Source organism: Vulpes vulpes, chromosome 13 (genome assembly GCF_048418805.1).
Source record: "Vulpes vulpes isolate BD-2025 chromosome 13, VulVul3, whole genome shotgun sequence".
Classification (NCBI taxonomy): Eukaryota; Metazoa; Chordata; class Mammalia; order Carnivora; family Canidae; genus Vulpes; species Vulpes vulpes.
The window spans coordinates 132,818,575-132,846,424 of NC_132792.1; the positions used below are offsets into that span (position 1 = coordinate 132,818,575).

Consider the following 27,850-nt stretch of genomic DNA (forward strand, 5'->3'; position numbering starts at 1 on the left):
AGTGGTTGAGCATCTGCCTTTAGCTCCGGGCATGATTCCGGGGTTCTGGGATTGAGTCCTGCATCAGGCTCCCCACAGGGAGCCTGCTTCAACCTCTGCCTATGCCTCTGCCTCTCTCTGTACCTTTCATGAATAAATAAGTAAAACCTTTAAAAAAAAATCGCAAGGTAGTTTGGGATCATTTCAAAAGCAAACATTTCTATATACCTTTATGACCTCTAGGGAAGAAATGATTACATTAGAAATATTGGTGTGCCCTTCTCTTTTGCCCCAAAATCCAGATTAGGGAGAAGGAAGAAATCCACACATACAGATTTCAGACTCCTCCTGAGGAGGTCTTAGTTTATGACCAGACTTTAGAAGGATTTGTTACAGGGGGACACCAGAATAGATATCCCAATTTCCTCTATGTTCCCAGGATGAGGAATCTTGGTGAGTGGACATGCTGTAAGGTTTCCAAGGGGTCCTGGCTGCTACAGTTCCCTTGGGGTGATGGCCCTCGATGATAAGTGGCATTTAGCATAATGGTTATGAACAAAGTTCTAACATCAGGCAGCTTGGACCACATCCTGGAACTAGTTGCATAATCTTGGGTAAATTTTTGTTTAAGATTTTATTAATTTAATCATGAGAGACAGAGGGGGAGGGGCAGAGACACAGGCAGAGGGAGAAGCAGGCTCCTGGCCGGGAGCCTGAGGCAGGATTTGAAACCAGAACTCTAGAATCATGACCTGAGCTGAAGGCAGACACTCAACCACTGAGCCACCCAAGTGTCCCAATCTTGGGTAAACTTAACTCAATGACTCCATTTCATAGAGCGGTCATGAGAATTAAATTAAAATACTCAGGATAGGACAGAGCACATGGTGAGCACTCTGTCAACATTAGCTGCTATTGCTGTGACTCATGACCTACTGTGAACTTTTATAAACGTTCTGAGAATTGTTCAGAAGAACCTGCTTCCTAAAAGATCTGTGATTCCCCCCAGACAAGGAAATATTCATCCTCCTTAGTTCCATAATAACTCCTGCTCTAGCAGCCATTCGGCCTCAGAGTGCCAGCTCCTCCTGTGTTCCAGGTGGCAACCCCAGGACGGGTCACGCAGACCTAAGTTCTGCATTGCTCTTCCACACACAGAAGCTTTGTAAGAGTGACTCTCTAACCACATATCAGTTGTGACCATTAGTAATAGGTTAGTGCTGTGAATGCCTAATTATGTTTGATCAGCTACTAATGTCTTTATGCTTGGTGAGCATTGTAAATGTAATTCAGGCGCATGGTCTTCCTTCCCCTCAGGTAGTTGCTCTGCATTTCCTAGCACATGACATTAGGGCAATAAGTATAAGATGAATAAATCACAGCAGTAAAGTGCTCCAGAAATATTTAGTGACCTGGCAAACTAAATCCCATGCCCCTCAGCAGACCCCAAGGCTCTCACTGTATAAGAGGACAATGCAATAATCGAAGGTTATAAGAATGACCTGGAATTATCAGTCTGTTCTACTTTTCGGACATAAAATATATAATACACTTCAGAAAGTCTTCTGTGAAAAATAATAATTAAGATTTTGATGTTTCTGTGCTAAATTGCCCAGTTGTCTGAAGAATGCTCTCCCCTGAACGTTGAACCTCTTTGGCATCAAAGATGCATTTATTATGAGGCATTAATTAGACTTCCCCAAAGGAAGGAGATAGCATTTGAGAAGTGCTCAGTAGTCCTCAAATCACTCCCTGTCCCCATCCCCATACACGGATGTAAGATATGAAAAGGAAAATATGGTAAAGATGAAAGCTGAGTCTTGAAGTAATTTACCATGATGTTAGCATACGTTTAATATGTGCCTGTTGAATGAAATCAGGTGCCCAACAGCCTTTTATGAAAACAGTCTGAAAGAAAAGAACTAGTGTAATGATAGATGTAGGCTATGACACGAGTGCAGGGTTCCCAACCACCACCAAAACCTGAGATGTTTATTTTAAAAGCAAGTTACTGTGGCATTTATGGAATAAAAACCTCCAAAAGTGGAACCTTGGAATCCAAATATTTAACAAACTCCCCCATCAACGTGATCTTCGTGAAAACTAAAGCCTAAGAGTCATTTCCATAGTCCAAGTAGAGGCAGCCTAACCCTTTGGTTACCATGGGACAAGAGTCAAGTTGTGCCCATGTGATTCTTATTGACACCTGGGCAAATCCTGTGTCCTAAGTCCCTATTTCTCCACCTGTAAAATGAAGTACTCATAGCACCTTCTTCCTAGGGTTACTTTTGGATGAAAATAGGGTTACTTTTGGATGAAATCAGCCGCTAGCCCAGGAGTGCCTAGCACAGGACCTAGAGCAGAGTGCTCTGGAATTTAGCTAGGGGTGTTGGTATGAAAGAATTATGCCCATCGTTTGTGGGAAAAGAAATGGAAAAAAAAATTACTGGTACCAAATTAAAGATGATTATTTGTTATTTCCAGGGCCAACTCAATCACTTAAGTCATTTCAGGGAGAAAGCTTGAAATGTAGCACAAATTGGAGTCATAAAACCGGAATTTAAATCCTGTTTCTAGCACTTATTAATTAATTATATGACCTTAAATCACTTAACCTTTCTATGCACTAATGGATTCACCTGTAAGACAAGGATGACTAACCCACAGCCAGGAGGATTACTACAAACCTGACCTGAGAGAATGCCTATGAAAGCACCTGGCGGAGCACAGTCCATTACAATTTTTTGTAAAACGTAACTTCCTGCTAAGCTGTACCATGAATTCATTCTTTGAGTAACAACACAATTTATCGTGCACAACGTGATGACAGAATGATACTGGAAGAGAGACAGCAGAGGGTAATGGAGCAAAACATGGACATTAAAAGTCCAGAATCTTGTGTCAGAATACTTGCATTTAAATTCCCAGCCCTTGGGATCCTTGGGTGGCTCAGCGGTTTAGCGCCTGCCTTTGGCCCAGGGCGCGATCCTGGAAACCCGGGATCGAATCCCACGTCGGGCTCCCGGTGCATGGAGCCTGCTTCTCCCTCTGCCTATGTCTCTCAGGACACCTGGGGGGCTCAGCGGTTGAGCTTCTGCCTTCAGCCCAGGGCGTGATCCTGGAGTCCCGGGATCGGCTCCCTGCGTGGAGCCTGCCTCTCCTCCCTCTGCCTAAGTCTCTGCCTCTCTCTCTCTCTCTCTCTCTCTCTGTCTCTCATGAATAAATAAATAAAATCATAAATAAATAATAAATAAATAAATTCCCAGCCCTCAAGGTACCTGGCTGGCTCAGTGGGTGGAGTGTGTGACCCTTGATCTCGGGGTCATGAGTTCAAGCCCCCCACCGTAGTGGAATCTAGTTTAAAAAATAAAATAAAAACAAATTCCCAGCTCTCTACTCATTGACAAGTGTTATGTCACAAAAATCACATTATCCCAGCAAATCCGTTTCTACATATGTAAAATATAAGTAAAAATAGTATAGACTTCAAAGGATTATTGTGAGAAAAATCCATGCAATCGCTGTGTTATTAGAACAGCAATACAAATGTCTTTTGGCTTTATTAACGTTTCCCTGCCCTCAATTTATTTTAAGGGCGAAGATTATAATCTCTTTCTAAGACAACCCCATTCCATTCAGATGAACATTAACTTGAAGTCCCATCTGCCTGAATTTAGAAGTTAATATTTAAACAATATTAAAGTTTCTTATTGCTCTGGTTTGGAAGAAGGGAGGATGTACATACATGTGTCCCAGCCAACGTTGCCTATTTTCTGAAATAAAACTATGGGTGAATTGTCACACGCAAAAAAAAGACACCCCCCCCCCCACTCTGCCTATATGTATGCTGAAATGCACACCTCTGTTTTGTAAGGGAGAAAAGACTTTTCCTATACCCTACTCAGTTTGGTAGGCAGATTAACAGAGAGAAAGGTATACAGATTTATTAATTTTTAATACTAATATGTGGACATCATAGGAAAACGATGAATACCAAAAAAATCTATGAGATTTGAGAGTTTACATACTATCCTAATAGGGAAAGGGGGAGTGGATATAGGCAATCCGGGGGGAAGCAAAGTTCTCTAGAAAGATGAATGAACTTTTAGAAAAGAAGATGGGAGATACAACTATTTGTGACAATGTTTGTCTGGGCTTAGACTTCTACTATCCTCTCGTGTGATATGAGTCAATCTTTCCTGGTTAGTGAAACTGCCAGAAAGGAGATTTATGACCATAGAGTTCCTTTGGAGGACTTGCCTTGAGGCAGATGAGGAGAGTTTAGAGAAAGCCTCTTCCTGCCTTTGCTGTTTTTCAAGTGCCTTCGCCTGAAAATAATCAATATATCAAAGCGGCGTATTTTGTGTAGCAGGTCCTGAACTCCTTCAGTGATAAAGTAAATAGTTCAAACATGACAGCAGTCCAAAAAAATAACATCAAGTAGCCATACAATTTCCTCAAGGAAATGGCAAGGCATTGGAAGACAAAGCCCTGGCCAAAATCTGGACAGTTGGGAATAAATACATTAATTTCTGTCAATCTTTACTTACGCCAGTGTGCAAGAGAGCCACAGCTGTTTGGTAATGATTTAAAATACTATCAGAGCCCCTCTGACATCTGGCTAAGATTTGCTCTTTTTAAGAAGCCTTTTCTCCTTTCACCTAATCACCATATGTCTTTCACATGTAGTTTTAAGACTAATGTTGAACATGAATGTTTTGCTTGGGAACATAACTCTTCTTTGTATAGTAATATCTGGGCCATTTCTACCCTATCTTATCAAAAACCAAATGCATAGAAAAGGATGTTTGTCTACAAGGTGTCACCACCACTATTTGGCAGTTGAAAGCTCATCCACATCACCTTATTTTTATGTATATGAATTGTCTTTTCCTTTTTTTCATGAATTAGTAGTTATGATTTACCAGATTCCCTTTTTTTTCTTTTTTGGCACTGCATTGTCGACATAATCATTGACTCAAAACTAACTATGCATATTACATTTTTTGAGCAGGGTCCCCCGCTCAAATATGCAGTTATAGAGAACCTATCATTTGCAAAGCATTGTGTTAGGTAGTATCTGTGAACCAAGGTTGAGCCCTCCAGAAGCTTCTCTCCAGCGAAACCTCAGTAAATAGCTTAAAGCTCGAGTCTCTAATGCAGCCAACACATGTATTGATTCCCCTTCTTGAAACCGTCATTGCACCCCTTCTTGAATTCTTAATTATCCTTCAAATGTCGTTCTTTAAAAAAAAAAAAAAAAAATCACCTCCTCCTGCATGCCTTTCAGCCTCAATCCAGGTCAGATGCCTCATTGGAACCATCCTAACAACTCCTGATCTAGGAGGCAGTGTAGTATCATGCTTGACAGCTGAGCTCCAGAGTCAGAGGATCGAGTTCCTGTCCAGACTCTGCTACGTGCTGTATGACCATGGGCAAGTTACATATCCTCTCTGTGCCTCACTCTCAGTAAAGTTGAGTAATAAAATTATCCACCCTCTGGGGTTGTGAGGTTTAAATTCATTAATATGTATAAAGTCCTTAGACAAGTGCCTTGGACTTGTAAAAGAAGGGCTGCATAGGGGCAGCTGGGTGGCTCAGTGGTTGAGCATCTGCCTTTGGCTCAAGTCGTGATCCCAGAGTCCTGGGATCAAGTCCTACATCAGACTCCTCTCAGGGAGCCTGCTTCTCCCTCTGCCTATGTCTCTGCCTCTCTCTGCATCTCTCTATGAATAAATAAAATCCTTTTAAAAAGAGGGGACTGAATAAATGCTAGTTAGCTGCTGTCTAGTTATCTCTTCTTCATTAGAGGATGAACTCCCTGAAGGTAGAAACTACTTTTTATCCTCACAGGCCCTAAACTCAAAACAGCACCTCAGGGTAAAGAAAGACCAGATCCTGTAAGGTACAGTTATTTATTTACCTACTGCATTTTTAAAAAAGATTTACTTATATATTTTAGAGAGACACCTGGGGGTGGGGGCAAGGAGCAAAGGGAGAAGGAGAGAGAGAATCTTAAGCAGGCTTCATGGCCAGAACGGAGCCCAATAGGGACCTCTAGGATCATGACCCGAGCCAAAACCAAGAGGCAGAGGTTTAACCCACTGAGCCACCCACATGCCCCACCAACTGCATTGTTTTCTTGCAATGATCTGCAAGAAATCAGACCTGATCTGTGGGGCTTTGTTCTTCCTCTGCCCCTACTTGCAATCTTGGGATATTCCTACTGCTTTTCTGCTCACCGTCAGATAATGAAAAGTCCTCTGATCACTTTAAAATCACCAAAAAATTCTCACTTGCATAACTAAAATGTCCTTCCCCATGCAGTAGTCAAAACTTATATGCAATGGTGAAGTTTCCCCCCTGGCCCAGCTTCTCCCTTCCTCTCCCAGTTTTTCTTTCCTCCGTATCCATCACCCACCAGCTGCAGTCTGCAGTCTTCAGTCTCTGACCTTTCCAGATGTGGAGTCAGGGAAAGGACCAGAAGACATAGTTCACAGGAAAGCTCTTTCTTGACCTGCACCAATCATATACTAGTTTTCTCTAGCCTTGGAGGTGCCTAAGATTGATGTTCTGTGGGGTGCTTTCATGGGTTCTGCTTCAGAGAGGTGCTCCAAGAAGGGAGATCTCTCAGTGCAACCCCTGGGCATAGGCCATGCCCCCTCAGGCTGGCAATGTACCTAGTTCTTCCCCTGTCATCTCCACACAGACTGTCTTTCAAGTCTCAGAGCCTAGGCAGATGCCTATCTTGTGCAAAGTCCCTTTAAATTGGCATCAGCCAGGCTCTCTCCTACCTGGCTTTCGTCTGGTGCACATGAAATATGCATCTCATCCTGTCAACAGGAGATGAAAAACTTGCTACCAGGGCAGCCAGTACCCCTTGCTGGCAGTTGCAGCCACAGGCTGTCAAGCTTGGGTCAAACACTAGGACCCACGCTTCAGAGACTCCCAAGGGTCAAGATCTCACAGTGATCTCCTTGCAGCCCTCAAACCTGCCTCCATATCCAGGGGACATAAAAATGTCACAGCACTTTAAGTTCTTTCATGAAAGTCTTCAATTTCCAACTCCTGGCCACTTCAACTCCAATCCCCAAAAGTGAGTGAGGGGTTAGGGATCCTAAAACCAGTCTGCATACACATTCTTTGCAAATTCTGCACAGTGGGTTTAACACCTCCCTTGGAATATGGCCACCATTGTATTCAGTTTCCAGCTTTGGGGTCCTCAGGAAGCAAAGACTCCAATTAAAATATTGTTACACATATTACATATGCAATAAATGTTATTGAGTAAATGAATCGATCAACCACTGCATGATAGAAGAATGATATATTCTGGGAGGCAGTTTCATTTTTTTCTTAAGATTTATTTCTATTTATTTTAGAGACAGAGTGGGGGAAGGAGTGGAGGGACACAGAGTCTTACACTCCCCACCGAGTACGGAGTCTGATGCGGGGCTCAATCTCATGACCCTGAGATCACAATGTGAGCTGAAACCAAGAATTGGATGCTTAGCCAACTATGCCACCCAGGCACTCCTAGTTTCATCTCTTTATTTTAAAATTTCAGAAGCACTTGAAGTATTGAAGTGAGAGATTGTCAAACCCTCTAAACTGCAGAGCTTCCCTTTCAGATTCCTTGTCAGAGTGTCATCTCACCCATCTGTGGGTCTGACGGTCACTGTTCCCATCACTCCTGTTCCCTCTGCCACCTCATAATTCCCATGGCTACAGCTGCCACTGGAAACACCTCTACTTACTCTGTCACTTCTTCACTTATATGAATCCATGATTTACGTCTTTTATAGATGCCAAGGAGATAGTTACCAAAAATAAATCAAGAGAAGAAATATTTGAGAGCCCTTCTCATATATATACATACCGTAATAGTGATACTTATAGGGGCACTTGGGTGGCTCAATCGGTTAAGCATCTGCCTTCAGCTCAGGTCATGATCCCGAGGTCCTGGGATGGAGCCCCGCATTGGGCTCCCTGCTGAGCAGGGAGCCTGCTTCTCCCTCTCCCTTCTGCCCTTCCCCCTACTCGTGTTCTCTCTCCTCACTTCTCTCTCTCTCTCAAATGAGTAAAATATTTTTTTTAAATGGGGATACTTCTATTAGCAGAGTGTTAGGAACTTGAAAGATCAATCAGTAACACAAATATAAATAATGTAAGAATAGAGTATAAATAAGCATACAGTATAATAAAGCATTAAGCATATAATAAAGTAAAATAAGCATTAAGTATAAATAGCAAGCCTAAACCACAAAAAATAATTACTATTAATTATTAATAGTATTTTAAATATTAATAGTAATAATATTACTATGTTCAGGAGAACTTGCCACAAAATTTCTTTTGTGGAAAATGGTTATTGAACCAGAATTCAATTTGTAAATATGTTATATACAAAGACCATATTCCCATAGACTGTATCTATTGGGTAAAATAACATGCATCAACAATCTACTTCTTGCTTAAGATGTTCGGGGTCATGCATGAGATGTTTGTTATTGAGCTTCATTTCTCAATGAGCTGCATTGAGCTTCATTTCTCCAAGTAATCCACCTTAAAAGGGAGCACCCATGTGGAACATAAGTTCTCCTGTACTCCTAAATCTCCTGCAGGCTGTACTAAATCTGTATCTGGGCTCACGAAATCCAGTGGAGAAGGAGATGATGTGCTGTTTCTACTTCCTGCAATTAGCAGCAAGAGCAAAAAGGCTGACATATTTCTGGAACTTCCCTTTTCCTACAGATGCTATGCCTGCATCCTAGGGAATTATAACTCTAGATACTTCTGATTTTCTGATCCCTCCTTCCCCTTAGGTATTCATAATTTTACAGGCCAGATCCTGCACAGTCAGGAGTATAGGAGCCCAGAAGGCTTTCAAGGCAAACGTGTGTTAGTGATCGGTCTTGGAAACACTGGAGGGGATGTTGCAGTGGAGCTCAGTCGAACGGCAGCTCAGGTACACCAGGGGAATCCACACCCTCACCCCATCACCATTTCTGGTGGCTGGAGAGAGGTACACAAGATTACAAAACACATAGGCCAATTGCTAAATCATGTGGACACAGCATGAGTGAAAAAAAATCCACATGTGATGAGATTGAACCATCTCCAAGAGGGGTTTAGGAAACTGTATGGATGTCAGACCACTAGGCATTTTTCAGAAGTACTGTTTCAGAAAAAAGACCAAATGGACAAATTATTCCACCCAAACCAATTATCTTTCTTTCACACTCTCCCTTTGCATTTCTGGCAAAACCTCCATATAAAGATAGAAAAGGGAAGTTGTTTTCTGAACATATTTGCTTTAAAATAAAAGCAAGCTTTACTTTGTCCACGAAGTGTATGTGATGATTTCAGAAAACCCAAGCATAGATTCACAAATTAGAAATCTGTTCCACTTTAACATAAATTATAGGACAATGATTAGATTTGGAAAGAACAGATTTTTATTTAACTCAGTTAAAATTGCTTTCTCAAGACATCACTTTAAGTTCTATATTATTTATATGTAAAAAATTGCCAGATGAGTAGTGCAAATATACTAGTACTATAATTTTTATACTGAACATGATAAAAATACTTAACAAATATATAGATCAGATAAAAGTGATTTACAAAAACAATGGCAACAACAGAAACAGTCATTTATAGATGGATGCACACATTTACCAGTTAAGAACAGATGTTATGAATGAAATCTTGCCATCTGTGACGATGTGGATGGAGCTAGAAAGTATTATGTTAAGCGAAATAAGTCAGAAAAAGTCAAATACTATATGATTTCACTCATATGTGGAATTCAAGAAACAAAATAAACAAGCAAAGGAAAAAAATAAGAGAGAGAAAGTGAGACAAATCAAGAAACCGACTCTTCATTATAGATAACAAACTGATGATACCAGAGGGGAGGTGGGTGCAGGGATGGGTGAAATCGGTGATGGGGATTAAGGAGGGCACTTGTGATGAGCACCAGGTGATCTATGGAAGCTTTGAATCACCATATTGTACACCTGAAACTACTATAGCACTGTATGTTAACTAATTGGAATTAAAATAAAAAACTTTTTTAAAAAAGGACAGATGTTATAAGACTATCTGAAACACCAAGGGAAAATACTACAAAATGATGTACATATATTTATCCTTCCTTACTTTTTAGGTACTTCTCAGTACCAGAACCGGTGCCTGGGTTATCTGCCGCTCTTCAGAATGGGGCTACCCATATAATATGGTGGTTACAAGAAGATGCCTTAATTTTATTGCACAAGTTCTGCCCTCATGTGTACTAAACTGGATTCAAGAGAAGAAAATGAATAAAAGATTTAACCATGAGCATTATGGATTAAGTATTACAAAGGGGTACTTAATTTTTTTTATTTAATGGGGAAATTATTGAATCAATATTTTTATTATGCTGCCTTTGTTTATTCTGTTCTGGGCTTAGCTCCTTAAGACAATGTCCATCAGGTAGCACAGCAGTTCTTGAAATGGGAATATTCTCTGGTAACAAAAGCAGTAATTCATTAGGCTAGAAGAAAGTGAAGTATAAAAGCTTTTCATTTCTAGCTTGAAAATCAGGAAATTAGGGACACCTGGGTGGCTCAGCAGTTGAGCGTCTGCTTTCAGCTCAGGGCGTGATTCCGGTCCCGGGATCGAGTCCCATGTCGGGCTCCCTGCGAGAAGCCTGCTTCTCCCTCTGCCTGTGTCTCTGTCTCTCTCTGTGTATCTCTCATGAATAAATAAATAAAATAAAATCTTAAACAAAATACAATCAGGAAATTAAAATTGGCTTTGAGGAATCTTGGAACGGCTGCCATCTATAAATGGAATATTTGCAGCATCACAAGTTGCAGATGGCCAGCTAACTTTTAATAAATGTTGTCTCTGGCTGAGTGATTAGAGGATGCATTTCCAATAGGAATTTCTAGAATTATATACTTTAATATACATCTATATAGGGTTGCAAATGGCAAGAAAAAGAAGACCTTTGAAATGAACGTAAGGTCATTAAATGTGCTTTTATTTTATGCTTGACCCAAATATTTCTCTTTGGGAAGATAGCTCGCTTTAACCTTACAAAGAAAATTAATGGCAATGGATGATTTGATATGTCAATTATTTATGTTTTATTTTTAGAGAGTGAGAGTGTGCACACATGTGTGAGCAGGGGCGGGGGGCGGGGTAAGACTGGGGGGAGGAGGATAAAGGGAAAGGGAGAGAAAAAAATCCCCAGCAGACTCTACACCAAGTGCAAGGCCCCATGTGTGGCTGAATCACAGGACCCTGGGATCATGGCATGAGCCAAAATCAAGAGTCAGTCACTTAACTGATTGAGCCAACCAGGCACCCCAATACATCAATTTTATAAAGACATTATGTCTGCTGTGATTGAGTAGAATGATGCTCCCAGTGAAAATATTTACCAGCATAAATTGATTCAGATTTTTTTTAACCCAGAAAGTTTCTTGGTAACCTCTCCTTTCCTAATGTCAATCATTTGAGGCCTCGGTGATATGAGACCAAAAACTGATTCTTAAATAGATTGTTGCATACTCGTTCCTGACACTTCAAGAAAAGCATTGCTCCAGAAATTAATTCGAGAGAATATTTTAAATCCCAAGCAGGTTTAAACATTGTCCACATGCCTTCTCTTGGAAGCGGGAGAACAAAACATGTCTTTGCAACCCTAAGGCTCCTTTGAACTTGACATTGGTCAGTTCACTCCCTTAACTTGGCAGATAGTTTCCTTGAATTAACCAAAGAAATAGTTTGCTCAAGTGTGTCACAGATATAAATAACTACAATGAGTAATTTTCTCTTCTGTGTCAAAGGGCAAGAAAGATCATTGTGAACGATGAGCTGCCAACCTGCATCCTCTGTGGGACAGTCACTATGAAAGCCAACGTGAAGGAATTTACAGAGACCTCTGCTGTCTTTGAAGATGGAACAGTGGAAGAAAACATCGATACTGTGATCTTTGCTACAGGATACACATTTTCTTTTCCCTTTCTCGAAGAACCCCTTAAAAGCCTTTGCACAAAGAAGATATTCCTGTACAAGCAAGTCTTTCCTTCAAACCTAGAGAGAGCAACACTTGCTATCATTGGCATCATCAGCCTTAAAGGATCCATCTTAGCAGGCACAGAGCTCCAAGCACGATGGGCCACGAGAGTATTCAAAGGTACTTGACTCTATTTAAAGCCCTACACGATCAACTGAGTTTTCAAATTAGTGCCTTGCAATTTAGCCAAAATGGAACAGATGTGAACTAGAGTAACATAAAATATCAGAAAAGTCTAATGGCTACCTAACTTCATCTATGGGTAATATTATCATGGGTGTGCTTGTATCACTAACGTGACAGAGTGGGAAAAAGGTTTTGATTCTGTGGATGGAATAAATTTGGACAAGATATAATCACATTTCTCAGATTAACCGAAATTATTGGAAGCTTCGGGATCCTCTGTTCTACTCTCATCTAGTCTGGTTGATTTACTTCTAAATCTTATCATTTATTTCTAGAAGTAGAATTTTGCACCTCTTCCAAAGCAAGGTATTGGAATAATGCACACTGTGAATAAATTTGAGTTCTGGGGAGATGGTAACCTTTGAGAAATGCCTATAAAATAAGTTTTATAGACTCTGGAGACTGCTGTCAGTTTTTACTGTGAGAGTACAAATGATTGGGATGCCTGAGTGGCTCAGTGGTTAGGCATCTGCCTTTGGCTCAGGGCGTGATCCTGGAGTCCCGGGATCAAGTCCCACATCGGGTTTCCCGCATGGATCCTGCTTCTCCCTCTCCCTGTGTCTCTGCCTCTCTCTCTTTCTCCGTGTCTCTCATGAATAAATAAATAAAATCTTTAAACAAAAAAGTAAGAGTGCAAATAATGGAGTCAGAGCTATGGGGGTCCAATCCCAACTCTAAAACCCATAGCTTTGGGATGCCTGCGTGGCTCAGCGGTTGAGCGTCTGCCTTCAGCACAGGGCGTGATCCTGGGGTCCAGGGATTGAGTCCCACATCGGGCTCCCTGCATGGAGCCTGCTTCTCTCTGCCTGTGTCTCTGCCTCTGTCTCTCATGTGTCTCTTTATTTATTTAAATAAAATCTTAAAAAAAAAAAAAAAAAAACAATAGCTTTGTGAGGACCTCTCTGAATCTCAGCCCCTTCATCTGTAAAATAGGGCTAATAAAACCTCTTTCACAAGGATTTTGTTAGATGGATGTCTGCCAAGCACTTAGCACCATGCTTGGCACATAGTGAAGGCTATTAATTGACAGCTGTCATTCTTCTCTATTATTATCATACCTCTCTAAAGCAGGGCAAGTTTCACATTAGTAAGCATTTTAAAGAATTGCACTTGTATAATTTTTTAAATATAAAGAGCAATCAGAGTTGAGCCAATCAGCTGTCCTTGAGCAGAATTGTGTCCTTAATGAATAAAAACAATCACCAATAATTTATAAATAGTATATAACACAGTACTAAGGAGTGTCAACTTCTATCACACTGTACAAATGTAATAGACAACAAATTCCACACGTTCCATTAAATTATCACAATTTTTTATTTCTTTAAGGCCAATTAAAGTGCTTTCACAGCATTATCTGATTATATTAAAATCAGAGAAGACTCTTAAGTACCCAGTGGGGTTTTTTTAAGTGTTTTATAATAAGCTCAAAAATCCTTATCAGAATGATAGAGCTGACAAAATGAAACTCTATTAAATCACACCACAGGAGTAATTACATGCTTCTCCAGAAAGCCTCTGGACGCAATCCAGGAACTACTAGTAAAGTCTTGCCCACTTTCTACAGGATAAAGTTATGCTGGTGGCAAGTACGCTACAGAGCTAAGTCAGACCTATCTCAAGTACATAGTAACCCCACCCTCTGGGGGCTGTACTTGGCTCCTAGCCAAAAGAGCAAAGCCCACACCTGAAACCATCTAGGTGACAGACTGACACTGAGCACATCCTCACCACCACTCAGAGCCTCCGTGAGGCTGAGGGACCATCAGGTGTTTCCACCCTTGAGGCTTCTGGTGTAACAAAAGTAAAGACATATCAAAGCAGGGTTATAAAAATGAGCTCATCTTTAGTATTTACATTTAACCAAATAATGGCATAGATACAAATACAAAGAGGGATATACAAACCATATAACACAAATAATATTATATATGAATATATGTAATGTGAGAGTATATAAATGAGCTGGAGCAGGTGCTGATGACCAATGGGCCAGTGCAGGCCGAGGGCTGGGCCATGAAATATCCATCCTCATCATTCTGGCAGTAGAATAGTATGCTGGCTAAGTGGGTTTGGAGGAGGACTTTGCCTCCAGAGATGACCTGTAATTCCAGTCTAGCTTTGACTATTACATGTCCTAAGGATGGGACAGTGGGGGGCCAGAAATGAGGGGAAGGAGAGCTCAAAGGGAAAGGCACGTGTGATGTTAATGTGTTTCCAATTTTTCACACAGGACTCTGTAAGATACCTCCAACCCAAAAATTGATGGCTGAGGCTACTAAAAAGGAGCAACTCATAAAACGGTATGACATAACATGCAGCTTATTCCAAGAAAACCTAATGTATTTCCTTATAAATACACACACACACACAGACACACACACTCTCTCTCTCAATATAAGAGCCATTCCTAGAGAAGCACCATGGTAGCTTGGATATAACTGCACTAGAGTCAGAAGAATATGCTTTTTTGTTTTTAGGATATAACTGCACTAGAGTCAGAAGAATATGCTTTTTTTTTTTAAGATTTTATTTATTTATTCATGAGAGACACAGAAAGAGAGGCAGAGACACAGGCAGAGGGAAAAGCAGGCTTCATGCAGGAAGACCAATGTGGGACTTGATCCCAGGACTCAGGGATGATGCCCTGAGCCAAAGGCAGATGCTCAACCACTGAGCCACCTAGGCATCCCAAGAATATGCTTAAAAAAAAAAAAAAAAGATTTTATTTATTTATTTGACAGAGAGAGAGCACAAGCAGAGGGAGCAGCAGGCTGCCCACTGAGTAGGAAGCCCAATCCGGGGCTCGAACCAGGGCTCGATCCGGGGCTCGATCCTGGGACTCCAGGATCATGATCAAAGCCAAAGGCAGACACCAACTGAGCCACTCAGGTGCCCTAAGAATATGCTTTTAATCCAACTTAGATGTGTCAGTGGGGGCGCCACATCCCCTCAGCAGAACACAGAGCCCAGCCCCCAACAGATGGCAATCTTGTTCACTTGGCCCCTGGAATTCCACTGTATCTTTGTTCTCCTCTTGCCTCTCAGGCTGCTCTGTCTCTTCATTTAGTGGTGTCACCTCTTCCTCACTCCAAACAATTGGTGAACCCCAACCTTCATCCTCAGACCTCTTCTCCCTCTTCTCACTTCTATTAACACTCACTCTCAGGTGGCCTCATCCAGGCCTGTGGCTTTAAATGCCATCATAGTGTCATGGCTCCCATCTCTCTCCCTGGAATTCCAGAGCCCTAATGCACGTCCCTCTAGATATCTCTACTTGGCTACCACTTAAGTATCTCAAATTGAATATATCTAAAAACTAATGCTCAACTGCCATCACCTGCCTACCCATCCTGCACATGGGCTGCTCTAGACTTCTCCCCTTCTTAGTCACTGGCTATTTATTCCAATTGGTCCATCAAAAACCCTAGAATGATCTTTTTCTCCCCTTTTTCTCTCAGACCCCACGTCATCAAATACTGCCAGCTCCTACCTTCAAACAAATCCAGAATCCAGACCCTTCTAACTACCCCCAAAGCTCCCCCAGACCAAGCCACTATCATCTCTCACTTGGATACTTGCTGTCACCCCTTATCTGGTCTCCCTGCTTTCACTCTGCTGTTCCGCAGTCGCATCTTGACACTTCAGCAGGAGTGAACAACAAACACCACATTGTTCTTCTGTTCAGAATCCTCTGATTGCTTCCCATTTCACTTCCAGAAACTTCCCTGCAACTCTGCAGCCCTCCAGAGCAACGAGCTATCTCTCTGTCCTCACTGCCTCCTGCTGTCCCACCTCACCCATACTGCTGCAGTCACTCCAGCCTCCTCCCTGGTCCTCAAGCATGCCAAGCACAGCCCTTCAGAACCTTTGCACTTACTATTCCCTCTGCCTGGAATGTTCTCCCCACCAGATACCTGCAGGCTCCCTCTGTCAAATATCACCTCATAAGAGAGAAGCCTTATCTGACAACAGTGTTTAAATATGGCAGTCCACCCAGTCCCTTCATTGCATCATCCCCCACCTTCCTTTATATTCGCTAATAATACCTGTTACCACCTGATTTATCACCTATCTATTTGGCCAGGGCGGGGAGCTTTATAGCCTGTTAATTTTCTCACTAAAATGTAAGCTCCTTGACAGCAAGGCCTTTATTTTATTCACCTAGGGTGATGCTTGTTATGTGATAGACACTTAATATTTATTTATTGAAGGAATATATAAATGAACAAGTGAATGAATGACATTGGAACATCATGAAAGTTGACTAACAACAGAAATGAGTAGGAATAAAGCTTCCATATACACTATACTCATATCTGTACATATTCAGTGCTGGTACACCACGTATGTGGTGTACACAATTAACCTCAATAAAAATAACTTAGGGGCCATACATGTGATGCTTTCTGATCACATTCCTTTATTCAACAACTTGTATTTGGACTGATCAGATTTTTACCCTCATGTCAAATTCAAGAACCTAAACCACTATCTAGAGCTCCCCTTCCAATTGCCTCATTTTACTGTCCCCTTTAAAAAAATTCATTACTGGGACGCCTCGGTAGCTCAGCAGTTGAGCGTCTACCTTTGGCTCAGGGAGTAATCCAGGATCCAGGCAAGGGCTCCCTGCGAGGAACCTGCTTCTCCCTCTGCCTGTATCTCTGCCTCTGTGTGTGTGTGTGTGTGTGTGTGTGTCTATGAATAAATAAATAAAATCTTTAAAAAAAAAGAAAGGCCAAAGAATGTGAGCATAAATACATTTTTAAAGAATCTTTAAAAATAAAATAAATTAAAAAAAAAAATAAAAAAAAATAAAATAAAATAAATTCATTACTTTCACAAATACCCTTTGTAGGTAAACTCCTCTTATTTTTTTCTTTGCAACATAGAAAAACATTCTCAAAGATGATTTGACCTCAATAAAAAGAAACAAAATGGTGGGAAGAAGGGTGACTTATAACTTGAAACTGAAAAATAAACCACCTTTTTCCCTCTCAGGGGTGTGATGAAAGACGTCACTAAAGACAAATTTGAGTACATTGCATACATGGATGACCTTGCTGCCTGCATAGGCACAAAGCCCAGTGTCCCAATTCTGTTCCTCAAGGATCCCAGACTAGCTTGGGAAGTTTTCTTTGGACCATGTACTCCTTACCAGTACCGCCTCCTGGGCCCTGGAAAATGGGATGGAGCCAGAAATGCCATCCTGACTCAGTGGGACAGGACACTGAAACCCTTAAAAACTCGAACTATTCCTGATTCCACCAAGCCTGCCTGCATGTCACATTACTTAAAACTTGGGGGAGTACCTATCCTACTTGCCTCTCTTCTATTGATATATAAATCTTCACTTTTTTTTAAATTGGTGCGAGATCATCTACAGGTTAGAATTTCCCCTTATCTAATAAGTATTTGGTGAGGATGAATCTGATTAATTACAAGAGTTCTCCTAGCCACATTAATTCTATCTCCAGATATTTCATGCATCCCTCCTCTCCTCTCCGCCTTAATTTGCTATCATCCAAGTTCAGGTCCAATCAAGATCTCTTATCTGAATTATTATACTTTCTTCCTCTCTGATCTCAATGTCCCCTTTCTTGCCTCCTTTTCCAATCCATATTCTACTCTGCTACCTGAGCAATTATTCTAAAATAATATTGTCACCGTTTCCATCAAGATCTTGGTAGGAATAAGATTGTGACATTCAAATTAGGAAGTTTGTTGGAGTCAAGCCAAGGATCACCCAGCAAACACAAGCTGGAAGATAGGGGAGAGGCATGAACAGATTCTGCCTCAGAAACTCCAGAGGGAACCAACCCTGCTGACACCTGGATTCCAGACTCCTAGCCTCCAAAACTGTGAAAAATAACCCACCTGGTATGTGGTACCTCGTGATGGCAATCCTAGGAAACTAACACAGACTGCTGTCATCACAGCGATCAGCCTCCTAAAGTAGAGACAGAGCAAAGATGATGGAGAGTATATATGGAAGAGCAGATGAAAAGGATCCAGTACAGACATATTACTTTCCAGTTGAAAATCCTTGAAAATTTCTCCTTTGATTAGAGATAATGGTCCAAATTCCTTAGCCTAGAAAAAGAGACCCTTCTTGATCTGAGCCCATTTGCCTGATCACCAGACTCCTGTCCTGCCCTACTTCAAACCTACCAGCCTGTGTTACTGACCTCCGAACTGCACCATATCTCCTCACTTTGGCACAAGCTATTGCCTCCAGTGGGAACTCCAACACCAAGTCTTTCAAGAGAGAGCTCAGTTATCTCCCTCTATGAAGCCTTCCCTGAATCCTCAGAACAGAGTTGATCCCCACTTTGTAACGACCGCATTTTGTGTACTGCTTTCCATTGCCTTTTTGTCCGTGTAGTGTATAGTTGACCCTTGAACATCATGGGTGTAAACTGAATGCGCCTATTTATACTTGGATTATTTTTTGTAATAAATGCAGCAGAGTCCCATAAATGTATTTTCTCTTCCTTATGATTTCCATAATATTTTCTTTTCTCTAGCTGACCTTATTGTAAGAATACAGTCCATCATACAAATAACACACAAAATATATGTTAATTGACTACTTTATCAGTAAGTCTTCTGATCAACAGTAGGTTATTAGTATAGTAGTATTGTTAAATTTGGGGGAAGTCAGAAGTTTTTTGGCTGTGCAGGGGTGCATTGTTTAAGGATCAACTATAATATTCTTTTTGAATCTATCTCCTAACAAATGGTGAGTTTCTGAGAAAAACCGTTTCTTGTTCAGCTAAAACACTGCCTGATGCAAAGTATTGTTAAATAAATGTTTGCTGATTTAACAGTGGCCTCACCAGCTGACATTTCTTGTCTGTGCTCTTCTACCCACATTCTTTCTCCTGCAAACATGATAAATTTCCTTAGATTACCTCAGTCATGCAAATGAACAAGGATGGTTCACCAACAGCAAGAAATCCGTATGGCAATTGTAGTAAATATAACTACACAGTAACTGGGAGCCATGTGTACTGGTTGAAAGCACTAACTCTAGAAGTTGACCTGGATTATAATCTCAGTTCTGCACTAGCTGCGAGGGCTTGGCCACGTAATCCTCTGAGCCTCAGTATCCTCATCCAGAAAATGAGGAGAAAAGTAATAAAGGTACCTACTTTTAAAGTACACAGACAATATAGGATGTTAGACACACAGTAATTTGACTATTAATAGCTGAAGAGTCTGAGGACACTGTCAGTGTTCTGAGTTATAGGACTTGAAATCCATTGCCTAGCTCTTTTCCCTCTTGCCTCATCAGAAAGTGTGGCCTTTGGTCTCCATGAATTCTCTCATAGTACTTTCCAACTAGGATCACTCTCTTGTCCTTGTGATCCCCACCAAATCCCTGAGGCCTATTGCCACCACCACACCACCCAAGTGCTACTCAGATGGGCCCTCCAGAATGCAGCAGGTAAACATCAGTAAAGAAGGAATTGTTCTCAATCCCTAAGAATGGACCTCCTGACATAACTTGTTGATATGTCTAGATTTTCACTAACAACATCACCTAGTAGAAGGGCACCCAATTCCAAATCCTCGAAACCAACTAAAATTGACCAACCGAAGCAATGTCATATTTAAGTCATCTATACCCAAGTTCTTGAAGAGGAAAGCAGAGCTTTCCCATTTTGTTAAAAGACATCTCATTATATTATGTAATGTTGCGATTTTCCATGTATTAATTTTTAGATGAGAAATCAAACTCAGAGAAGTAATTTTCCCCAAATCACAGAGCAAATAGGAGACAGAACAAAGATTTGAAGCCAAATATATGCGATCCTAATGCCCAACCTGCCTCACCACTTGCCTTGAGAAAGAACTTCTCCATTCACTTCTTCCCACTTTAATTTGCTTATAAATAAAGCTCCAAGCCGGATACCTCCTCTTTACAACTTGAATAGATTTCTAAATACTGTGCTTATCACATCCCATGACCCCAGTTCTTGAAGAACAAATGTGTCATGAAAAAGTCACTGCAGATAAATCATTTTAAATGGGAATCAAAATTTCATAGTAAATAGCAGCAGTAGTATTTGGGTTTTATCAAGACATGAACTTGAGAAATAAAACCAGAAATTATAAAAATAAATTTTCTTAGTCTTTTATTTAACCAAATTTTTATTATAATTGTAACTATGTACTGATGGGCCCTCTAACATCAGTAAAGAAGGAATTGTTCTCAATTATTAAGAATGGACCTCCTGTGTGACAGGAGGCCTAGCTGTGTGACAATTTATGTAACAGCAAGATAGAACATCTTCTATCTCATACATTCTCATAACATTCTTGACCTCATGTTTGACTTTCAAAGCAAAATTACACGATTGGTCATTTTGTAAAAATTTCCAAAGTTTTCATTGATCTTACCAAGGAACTCTTAATTCTTTTACATTTAAATCATTCTCTTTTGGGTTTTTTTTTTTTTTAAGATTTTATTTATTTATTCATGAGAGACACAGAGAGAGAGAGAGGCAGAGACACAGGCAGAGGGAGAAGCAGGCTCCATGCAGGAAGCCTGATGTGGGACTCGATCCCCAGTCTCCAGGATCATGCCCTGCGCCGAAGGCAAGCCTAAACCCCTGAGCCACCCGGGCTGCCCTAACTGCCATGGCATGGCAATTTCTCTTTTGAAACTCCTGTCTTGTCATTATGCTTGTCAATTATATTTGTTCTTAAAATCTCATACTGATTTAACTCTGCTAAATTCAGATTTGCCAATGGCTTAGCTGTTCTTGCATATTGTCTTTATCAACTACATGAAGTCCTTCTTATTTTGAAGGCTTTGCCATTTCACTTGCTATTACGTATTTTGCATTGTATGGCATACAATATCAGATGATCATTAGATGACCACAAAGACATTGATGCAAAATGATACCCAGGGTAGACTCTCCTGTTGAGTAAGTATATGTGTTTGAGAGAAAATAAACTTTTAAGTGGTCAGGTAATTCATTAATTCATTCAACAAATATCTATTGGGCATCTACTATGTTCCAAGCACTATTCTAGAGCATAATGCTATGGCAGTGACTAAAAAGAAAGTCCATGGCTTCATGGAATTTATAATCAAATATGAGAGACACAAAATAAACAATAAAGTGCTGGATAGTGATAAGTTCCATAAAGAAACATAAAGTAAGTTTAAGAGTGTAACATGAGAGATTCAGGTAACAAATCCCCAGACAAGAAAAACTCTTTGTGATTATCTTTTTGCATCCTTCTAAGTTATATACTCTTTGAAGGCAGGAACAGAAAGAAACCTAATTGAGAAACATCTGGCTGGCTCAGTTGGTTAAGCATCCAACTCTTGGTTTCTGCTCAGATCATGATCTCAGAGTTGTGGAGTCGAGCCCCGCATTGGACTTCATGCTCAGCTCGGAATCTGCTTGTCCTCTCCCACTATGCCCCTCCCTACTCAGTCTCTCTCTCTCTCTCTCTCCAATAAATAAATGAATAAAATCTTGAAAGAAAGATAAGAAAGAAAGAAAGAAAGAAAGAAAGAAAGAAAGAAAGAAAGAAAGAAAGAAAGAAAGAAAGAAAGAAAGAAAGAAAGAAAGAAAGAAAGAGAAAGACCTGATTGAAAAAGCAATTCAATAAAACAGTTCACTGAATTAAATTCGGTTTCCCCAGACTAACAAGGCTTCTCAAAATCTCACAGATTTATTTTCAATAGGCTCTGGGAACAGTCTAATGAGTCTAATGACCTCAACAGTGGGACTGAGGCCTTTGGGCCCTTAGCAATATCTGTACCTCTGAGTACAAGAAATGCATTATCAGTTCTCCAAAGTCAGTAGGAGAAAACAGAAGTTAATGGTCAATGTTCACTAAAGATAACTTTCTCACACTCTGAAACTTCGAACTTATCCAGGAGAATAAGACTAAACTCTAACTGGGACTCCTGGGTGGCTCAGCGGTTGAGTGTCTGCCTTCGGCTCAGGGCGTGATCCCAGAATTACCCGGATCAAGTCCCACTCGGGCTCCCCGCATGGAGCCTGCTTCTCCCTCTGCCTGTGTCTCTGCCTCTCTCTCCGTGTCTCTCATGAATAAATAAATAAATTCTTAAAAAAAAAAAAAAAAAAAAAGACTAAACTCTAACTTGACCATAAAAGGAGATAGAGTTGCGGGTGGTCCACAGGGCATCTCTGTACCCCCCTGTGAAATGTACCATTCTTCTTCTGGATCCTGTATGGTCCCAGATACGCTTCTTCCTCATTCCTAATGCTTCCTTCCTGTGAGAGGACCTGAATTGGTATAGCCCTGGGCCTCTCTCCATCTCCTTGCTCATTCTGCTTATGAATCTGGGCAGGTACAATGATTTGACAAATCTAGGGCAAAATCTGCTCCCCAACCAGCTTTGCTGGCTCTCTGGTGGGAGCAAGCCTCCCCAAAAAAAGCATTTGTTCTGCACTGCCCCAGGCACTGGGCGGGGAAGTCTCCCAATTCTGAAGTTTGATGAGCAAAACCATATATTCTAGCTTAACCTCTATCTATAACAAAATAAGTATTTTGGACTCAAATTTCACTCTTTTATTTTATAATTTGTTTAGAACCCAGGTGAAGAAATAAATTGCTATTTAGAAGTAGGGACTAGAGACCCCAAACCTGTACCCTAGCATTTAATTATACCTCTATGTTCCACTTCTGGCTACGTACTTTGCTAGTACATCATCAACATGCCAGATAAGAACCCCTCTACTATCAGATCCCTTCCTTTCTATTTCTTGACTTGCTGTTTTATCAACTTCCCACTTCAAAGGTTGTAAACCTACTTTAGCCCACAGCTTCCTGTCTGTTGACTCTATCTTGGAAACAAAAAGCAGCTTCCAGTAAAGGCTGACTGGAGAAGCCTAGATGAGTCCACCCTAATCTATGGTGCCATGACCGCTTAATCCTCTCAGCGACCTAGGAGGTAAGTACTGTTATAATCACCCTCATTATACAGATGAGGGAATTGAGGAAGAAAGGTTACTTAATTCACCTGAAGTCACATAACTACTAAGGGACAGAACCGGGCAGATATTTATTCTAGCGTCCCCACACTTAACTACATATCCCTGTAGAAAAGGAAAAAAATTTCCTTGATATTTTCAGGGTGCCTGGCTAAGCCTGAAAGTTAAACCGACCAATTAACAGGGGAAAAAAAGCATATGAATTTTGTTGACTTGGGACACTTGGGTGGCTCACCGGTTAAGCACATCTGCCTTTGGCTCAAGGCATGATCCTATGGTTTGGGATCAAGTCCCACATCGGGCTCCCTGCAGGGAGCCTGCTTCTCCCTCTACCTATGTCTCTGCCTCTCTCTCTCCCTGTGTCTCACAAATAAATAAATAAATCTTTAAAAAACAAAACAAATATTGTTGAATTTTTACACTTAACCCAGGAGACTTTACAGAAGAATGAAGGCCTGAAGAAGTGACCAGAGTAGAAAGTCTTATACATTTTAGACAAAGAAACAATAAATATGTAAAGAATTGAGAAGGCAGAGAGGTTTGGACTAGGGATAGTAAATGATGGAGAAGTGTCTGGGAAGGTAAAGGCTAGCTCAACAAAGTTTGCTTGTACAGATTTCCAAGCCTCAAATTCCCTGTCTCTGGTGATGACAATGTCTGCCTTCCTCCTGGTGCAGAGGTAACTTTCACATAGGAGATTCATCACCTGTTTCAGGAAAGAGGAAGGGAAGCTGAGGGAAGGTCAGGGTGACCTTCCTACATCTGCTATTTTTCTTAGATTCTTTCATCTTAAGATATTCAATGTGCCAGGGTGCCATGTTTTGGGGTAGTGTGCCCTGTGTCACCATAAAGTTAGGTATAGAGGTTAGAATGAGAGTTACTTGCTCACACTTAAGAAAAATTGTACAAGACATGGAAACAAAGCTAAAAGAATACCTGAATGCCCTTTCAATGTCACACTGAAGCATTGTTTAACAATCCCCTCAAGGATTATTTCATTTTCTGGGAGAATTTACTATTTTCTGACTTTTCTATTTACTATTAATTAGGGGCTCATATTCTGTGAAGTTATGTTAACTTGTAGATTTATATCCAATAAAGATGCAAATGACTTCTCTCTAGCAGAAGAGATAATCCCAAAGGTTATGTTTTATTGCCCTGTAAAACATTAATCAGTTTTGTTTCTAACCTAGATCATTTATTCTAAGATTTCTTTATTGAACTGCCTATGAATACCCACTTCCATAAATTCTTTTTGAACTGGCCTGATCATTGTACTGGTTCCCTCACTAAGTAATGAGATAATTAAATCTTTGACAGGTATCCATTCTATGTTTGCAAAAGAGAATTGCCTTTTAACTTCTGAAAATTACACACTCCAGAAGTGGGTGAACCATTTACAAGGGCTCTTCTAAATAAGTCTTTTTTGCTTATCGAAAGCCTAACAGGGATGCCTGGGCAGCTCAGCGGTTGAGCATCTGCCTTCAGCTCAGGGTGTGATCCCGGAGTCCAGGGATTGAGTCCCACATAGGGCTTCTTACATGGAGCCTGCTTCTCACTCTGCCTATGTCTCTGCCTCTCTCTGTGTCTCTCATGAATGGGTAAATAAAATCTTAAAAAAAAAAAAAAAAAAAAGCCTAACAGACTTGGGTTCAAATATGACCTTGTCCATGTTCTAGCTCAACAATTTTGGAAAATTCACTTTCTTACTTTAAGTCCCACTCTATGTCTATGAAATGAGGATAAATATTTCTATTGCACAGAGTTAGTGTGAGCATTAAGTAAAGTAATATACCCAGTATCTAACATAGCACCTGAGTCCTACTGAGTGATTAGTATACATATCAGTTGCATCTCCCTTCTCCCATGAGGATGCCAGCCAATGTCTTACAACCGGCTTTCTAAAAGTCCTGTTTATAGTGCTTGCAGATTTCCATGGTCCAAATATTCCTACTGTGGCCGATTTCACTCCACCCACCAATCTGAATGCAGAATTTGGAAGAAATACCTACAATTGGCCTTTGCACAAGCTGACTCCCTCTCCTCCCATTCTTCACGGGTACTCCTTCTCTTTCAGATCTCAGCTCAAACACTTCTTCATCAGGGGAACTGCCTTGATTCCCCAGACTAGGTCAAGTGTCCTATTATTTTTTTCACAATACCATTTGTCTTTGCTTCAGATCCTTCTCACAATTTGGTAATAATGCATTGATGATTTTTAATTACCTCTATCACACCCATTAGACTCTTAAATGCCAGGAAGACAGAGACCATACCTATTTTGCTCTCCATTACATTCCCAGCACCTAATTCAATGTGTGGTACAAAGAAGGGGCTCAATAAATATGTGGTAAAGTAATCAAACAAATAAGCAAGTAAAGATGAATAGGTAGATGGATGGAAAAATGGATGAATGGATGAGTGGAATTGAGTTTTTGTCATTCTTCCAAATTTTACGCAGTTTATGCTCTTCTAACTGGCGTTCAAGCCTCCTCTGAATGCTTTTCTCCAAAGTTGCTCAAATCAATCTTTATTAGAAGCAAAATATTTTTGATGGCTGGAGAACCATGGTACAGTGGCATACTTCCTGAATGACAGTCATCTGACTACTTAATACCCAAGGACTAAAAGTCACTTGATTTTTTCAGGGCTGAGTTCTGTCAGTGAACTGGATATTCCAGTGCCAACCACTGCCTCTGCTGACTGTGAACTTGCCGCTTGCCCACTGTGCTTCAAAAGTCAGCCTCTGTAATTAAGACGGCTCTCCAGAGTCCACCTTGGAACTTGGGTCCACATCCAATTTTCTTCCCTTCTGCATATGTTTCTCACCACTACTCATACATAATGCCATATATCCAAGTTACAGATTAATATCAACATTTGTCTAGCTTTGTGGCCAACATGTACATGAGAAAATGCTCTGCATCACTTGCCATCAGGGAAATACAAATCAAAACCACAATGAGATACCACCTCACACCAGTGAGAATGGGGAAAATTAACAAGGCAGGAAACCACAAATGTTGGAGAGGATGCGGAGAAAAGGGAACCCTCCTGCACTGTTGGTGGGAATGTGCAGCCACTCTGGAAAACTGTGTGGAGGTTCCTCAAAGAGTTAAAAATAGAACTGCCCTATGACCCAGCAATTGCACTGTTGGGGATTTACCCCAAAGATGCAGATGCAATGAAACACCGGGACACCTGCACCCCAATGTTTCTAGCAGCAATGTCCACAATAGCCAAACTGTGGAAGGAGCCTCGGTGTCCATCGAAAGATGAATGGATAAAGAAGATGTGGTTTGTGTATACAATGGAATATTACTCAGCCATTAGAAATGACGAATACCCACCATTTGCTTCAATGTGGATGGAACGGGAGGGTATTATGCTGAGTGAAGTACGTCAATCGGAGAAGGACAAACATTATATGGTCTCATTCATTTGGGGAATATAAATAATAGTGAAAGGGAATATAAAAGAAGGGAGAAGAAGTGTGTGGGAAATATCAGAAAGGGAGACAGAACATAAAGACTCCTAACTCTGGGAAATGAACTAGGGGTGGTGGAAGGGGAGGAAGGCAGGGGGTGGGGGTGACTGGGTGACGGGCACTGAGGGGGGCACTTGACGGAATGAGCACTGGGTGTTATTCTGTAAACTGGCAAATTGAACACCAATAAAAAATAAATTTATTATTAAAAAAAACATTTGTCTAGCTTGACTCTCCCAGAGAAATAATTTTCATTTGTAATCAGAAATATTTTCCTGTAGAGATATTACCATCTCCACTATCTACAGATATATTTTTTCTGAAAATGGAATTTTTGTATTTTTTATTTTTTATTCTTTTAGAAATGGACAGCATGGGGGAGGCACAGAGGGAGAGAGAGAATCTCAAGAAGGCTCTGCATCCAGCATGGATCCTGATTTGGGACTTTATCTCACAACTCCAGCCAAAATTAAGAGTCAACACCTAACCAACTGAGCCACCAAGTGCCCCTGAAAATGGATTTTTAAAAAATTATATTGATTCAAACATATGAAAAATGATTAAAGAAAATAATTTAGGTGATGCCAACTTTATTACATGAAGCAGACATTCTCCACTGGGAAAACATCCATTTGTTTACATGGCACCTGAAGCAGGAGTGGCCTAGAAATTTATTTCAAATGTAAGGAGTTATTACTATTAATTAAGAACCTCAGAGGTCTATCTCTTTAGATCTTATACAGACTTAACATATAAAAATTTGGGAGGAAAAAAAACAAAGTTTAAATAAAAATAATTTGTATGAGGCATCAATTAGGCATGCGTGATACTATATTATGATTCACAATAAGAAACATCCTTTTGGTCTTGTTCTCATTTCTGGCACAGAGATTCTAAAACCTTTGGTATTTCCTAAGTGATAGAGTGAAAAAGATGACTTTTGGATTTATAACAAGCCCTGTTCAACCATACCTGAGTTTATGTTAGTGTAGTGACTTTGGAAAGTCCCTAAAAATGGGGGCTGGTTGCCAGGGGAACCAACCAAATGATTAATAGTTTGGAACTTTCAGCTGGAGATTGAGTTAATAATCACTAGTGGCTAATGGTCTAAACATATGTAGTGGAACCTCAAAAACA

At 40.6% G+C, this 27,850-nt stretch overlaps 1 protein-coding gene across 6 annotated transcripts in view; it reads left to right on the forward strand.

The window, feature by feature from the left end:
* The window catches only part of FMO4 (flavin containing dimethylaniline monoxygenase 4), a 36,756-nt gene extending 9,230 nt beyond the window's left edge, over positions 1–27,526 (forward strand). For 5 of the 6 annotated variants that reach the window (XM_026003305.2, XM_026003307.2, XM_072732986.1 and 2 more), the window contains 5 exons: positions 8,805–8,947; positions 10,151–10,350; positions 11,823–12,172; positions 14,472–14,541; positions 17,240–19,065. In XM_026003305.2, the coding sequence (XP_025859090.1) occupies positions 8,805–8,947; positions 10,151–10,350; positions 11,823–12,172; positions 14,472–14,541; positions 17,240–17,660 (1,184 nt within the window). In that variant the 3' untranslated portion in view covers positions 17,661–19,065. Of the gene's footprint in view, positions 1–8,804; positions 8,948–10,150; positions 10,351–11,822; positions 12,173–14,471; positions 14,542–17,239; positions 19,066–27,075 lie in introns of those variants that run through there. The other variant, XM_072732989.1, reaches the window with a different exon arrangement.
* Positions 27,527–27,850: the final 324 nt, after the last annotated feature.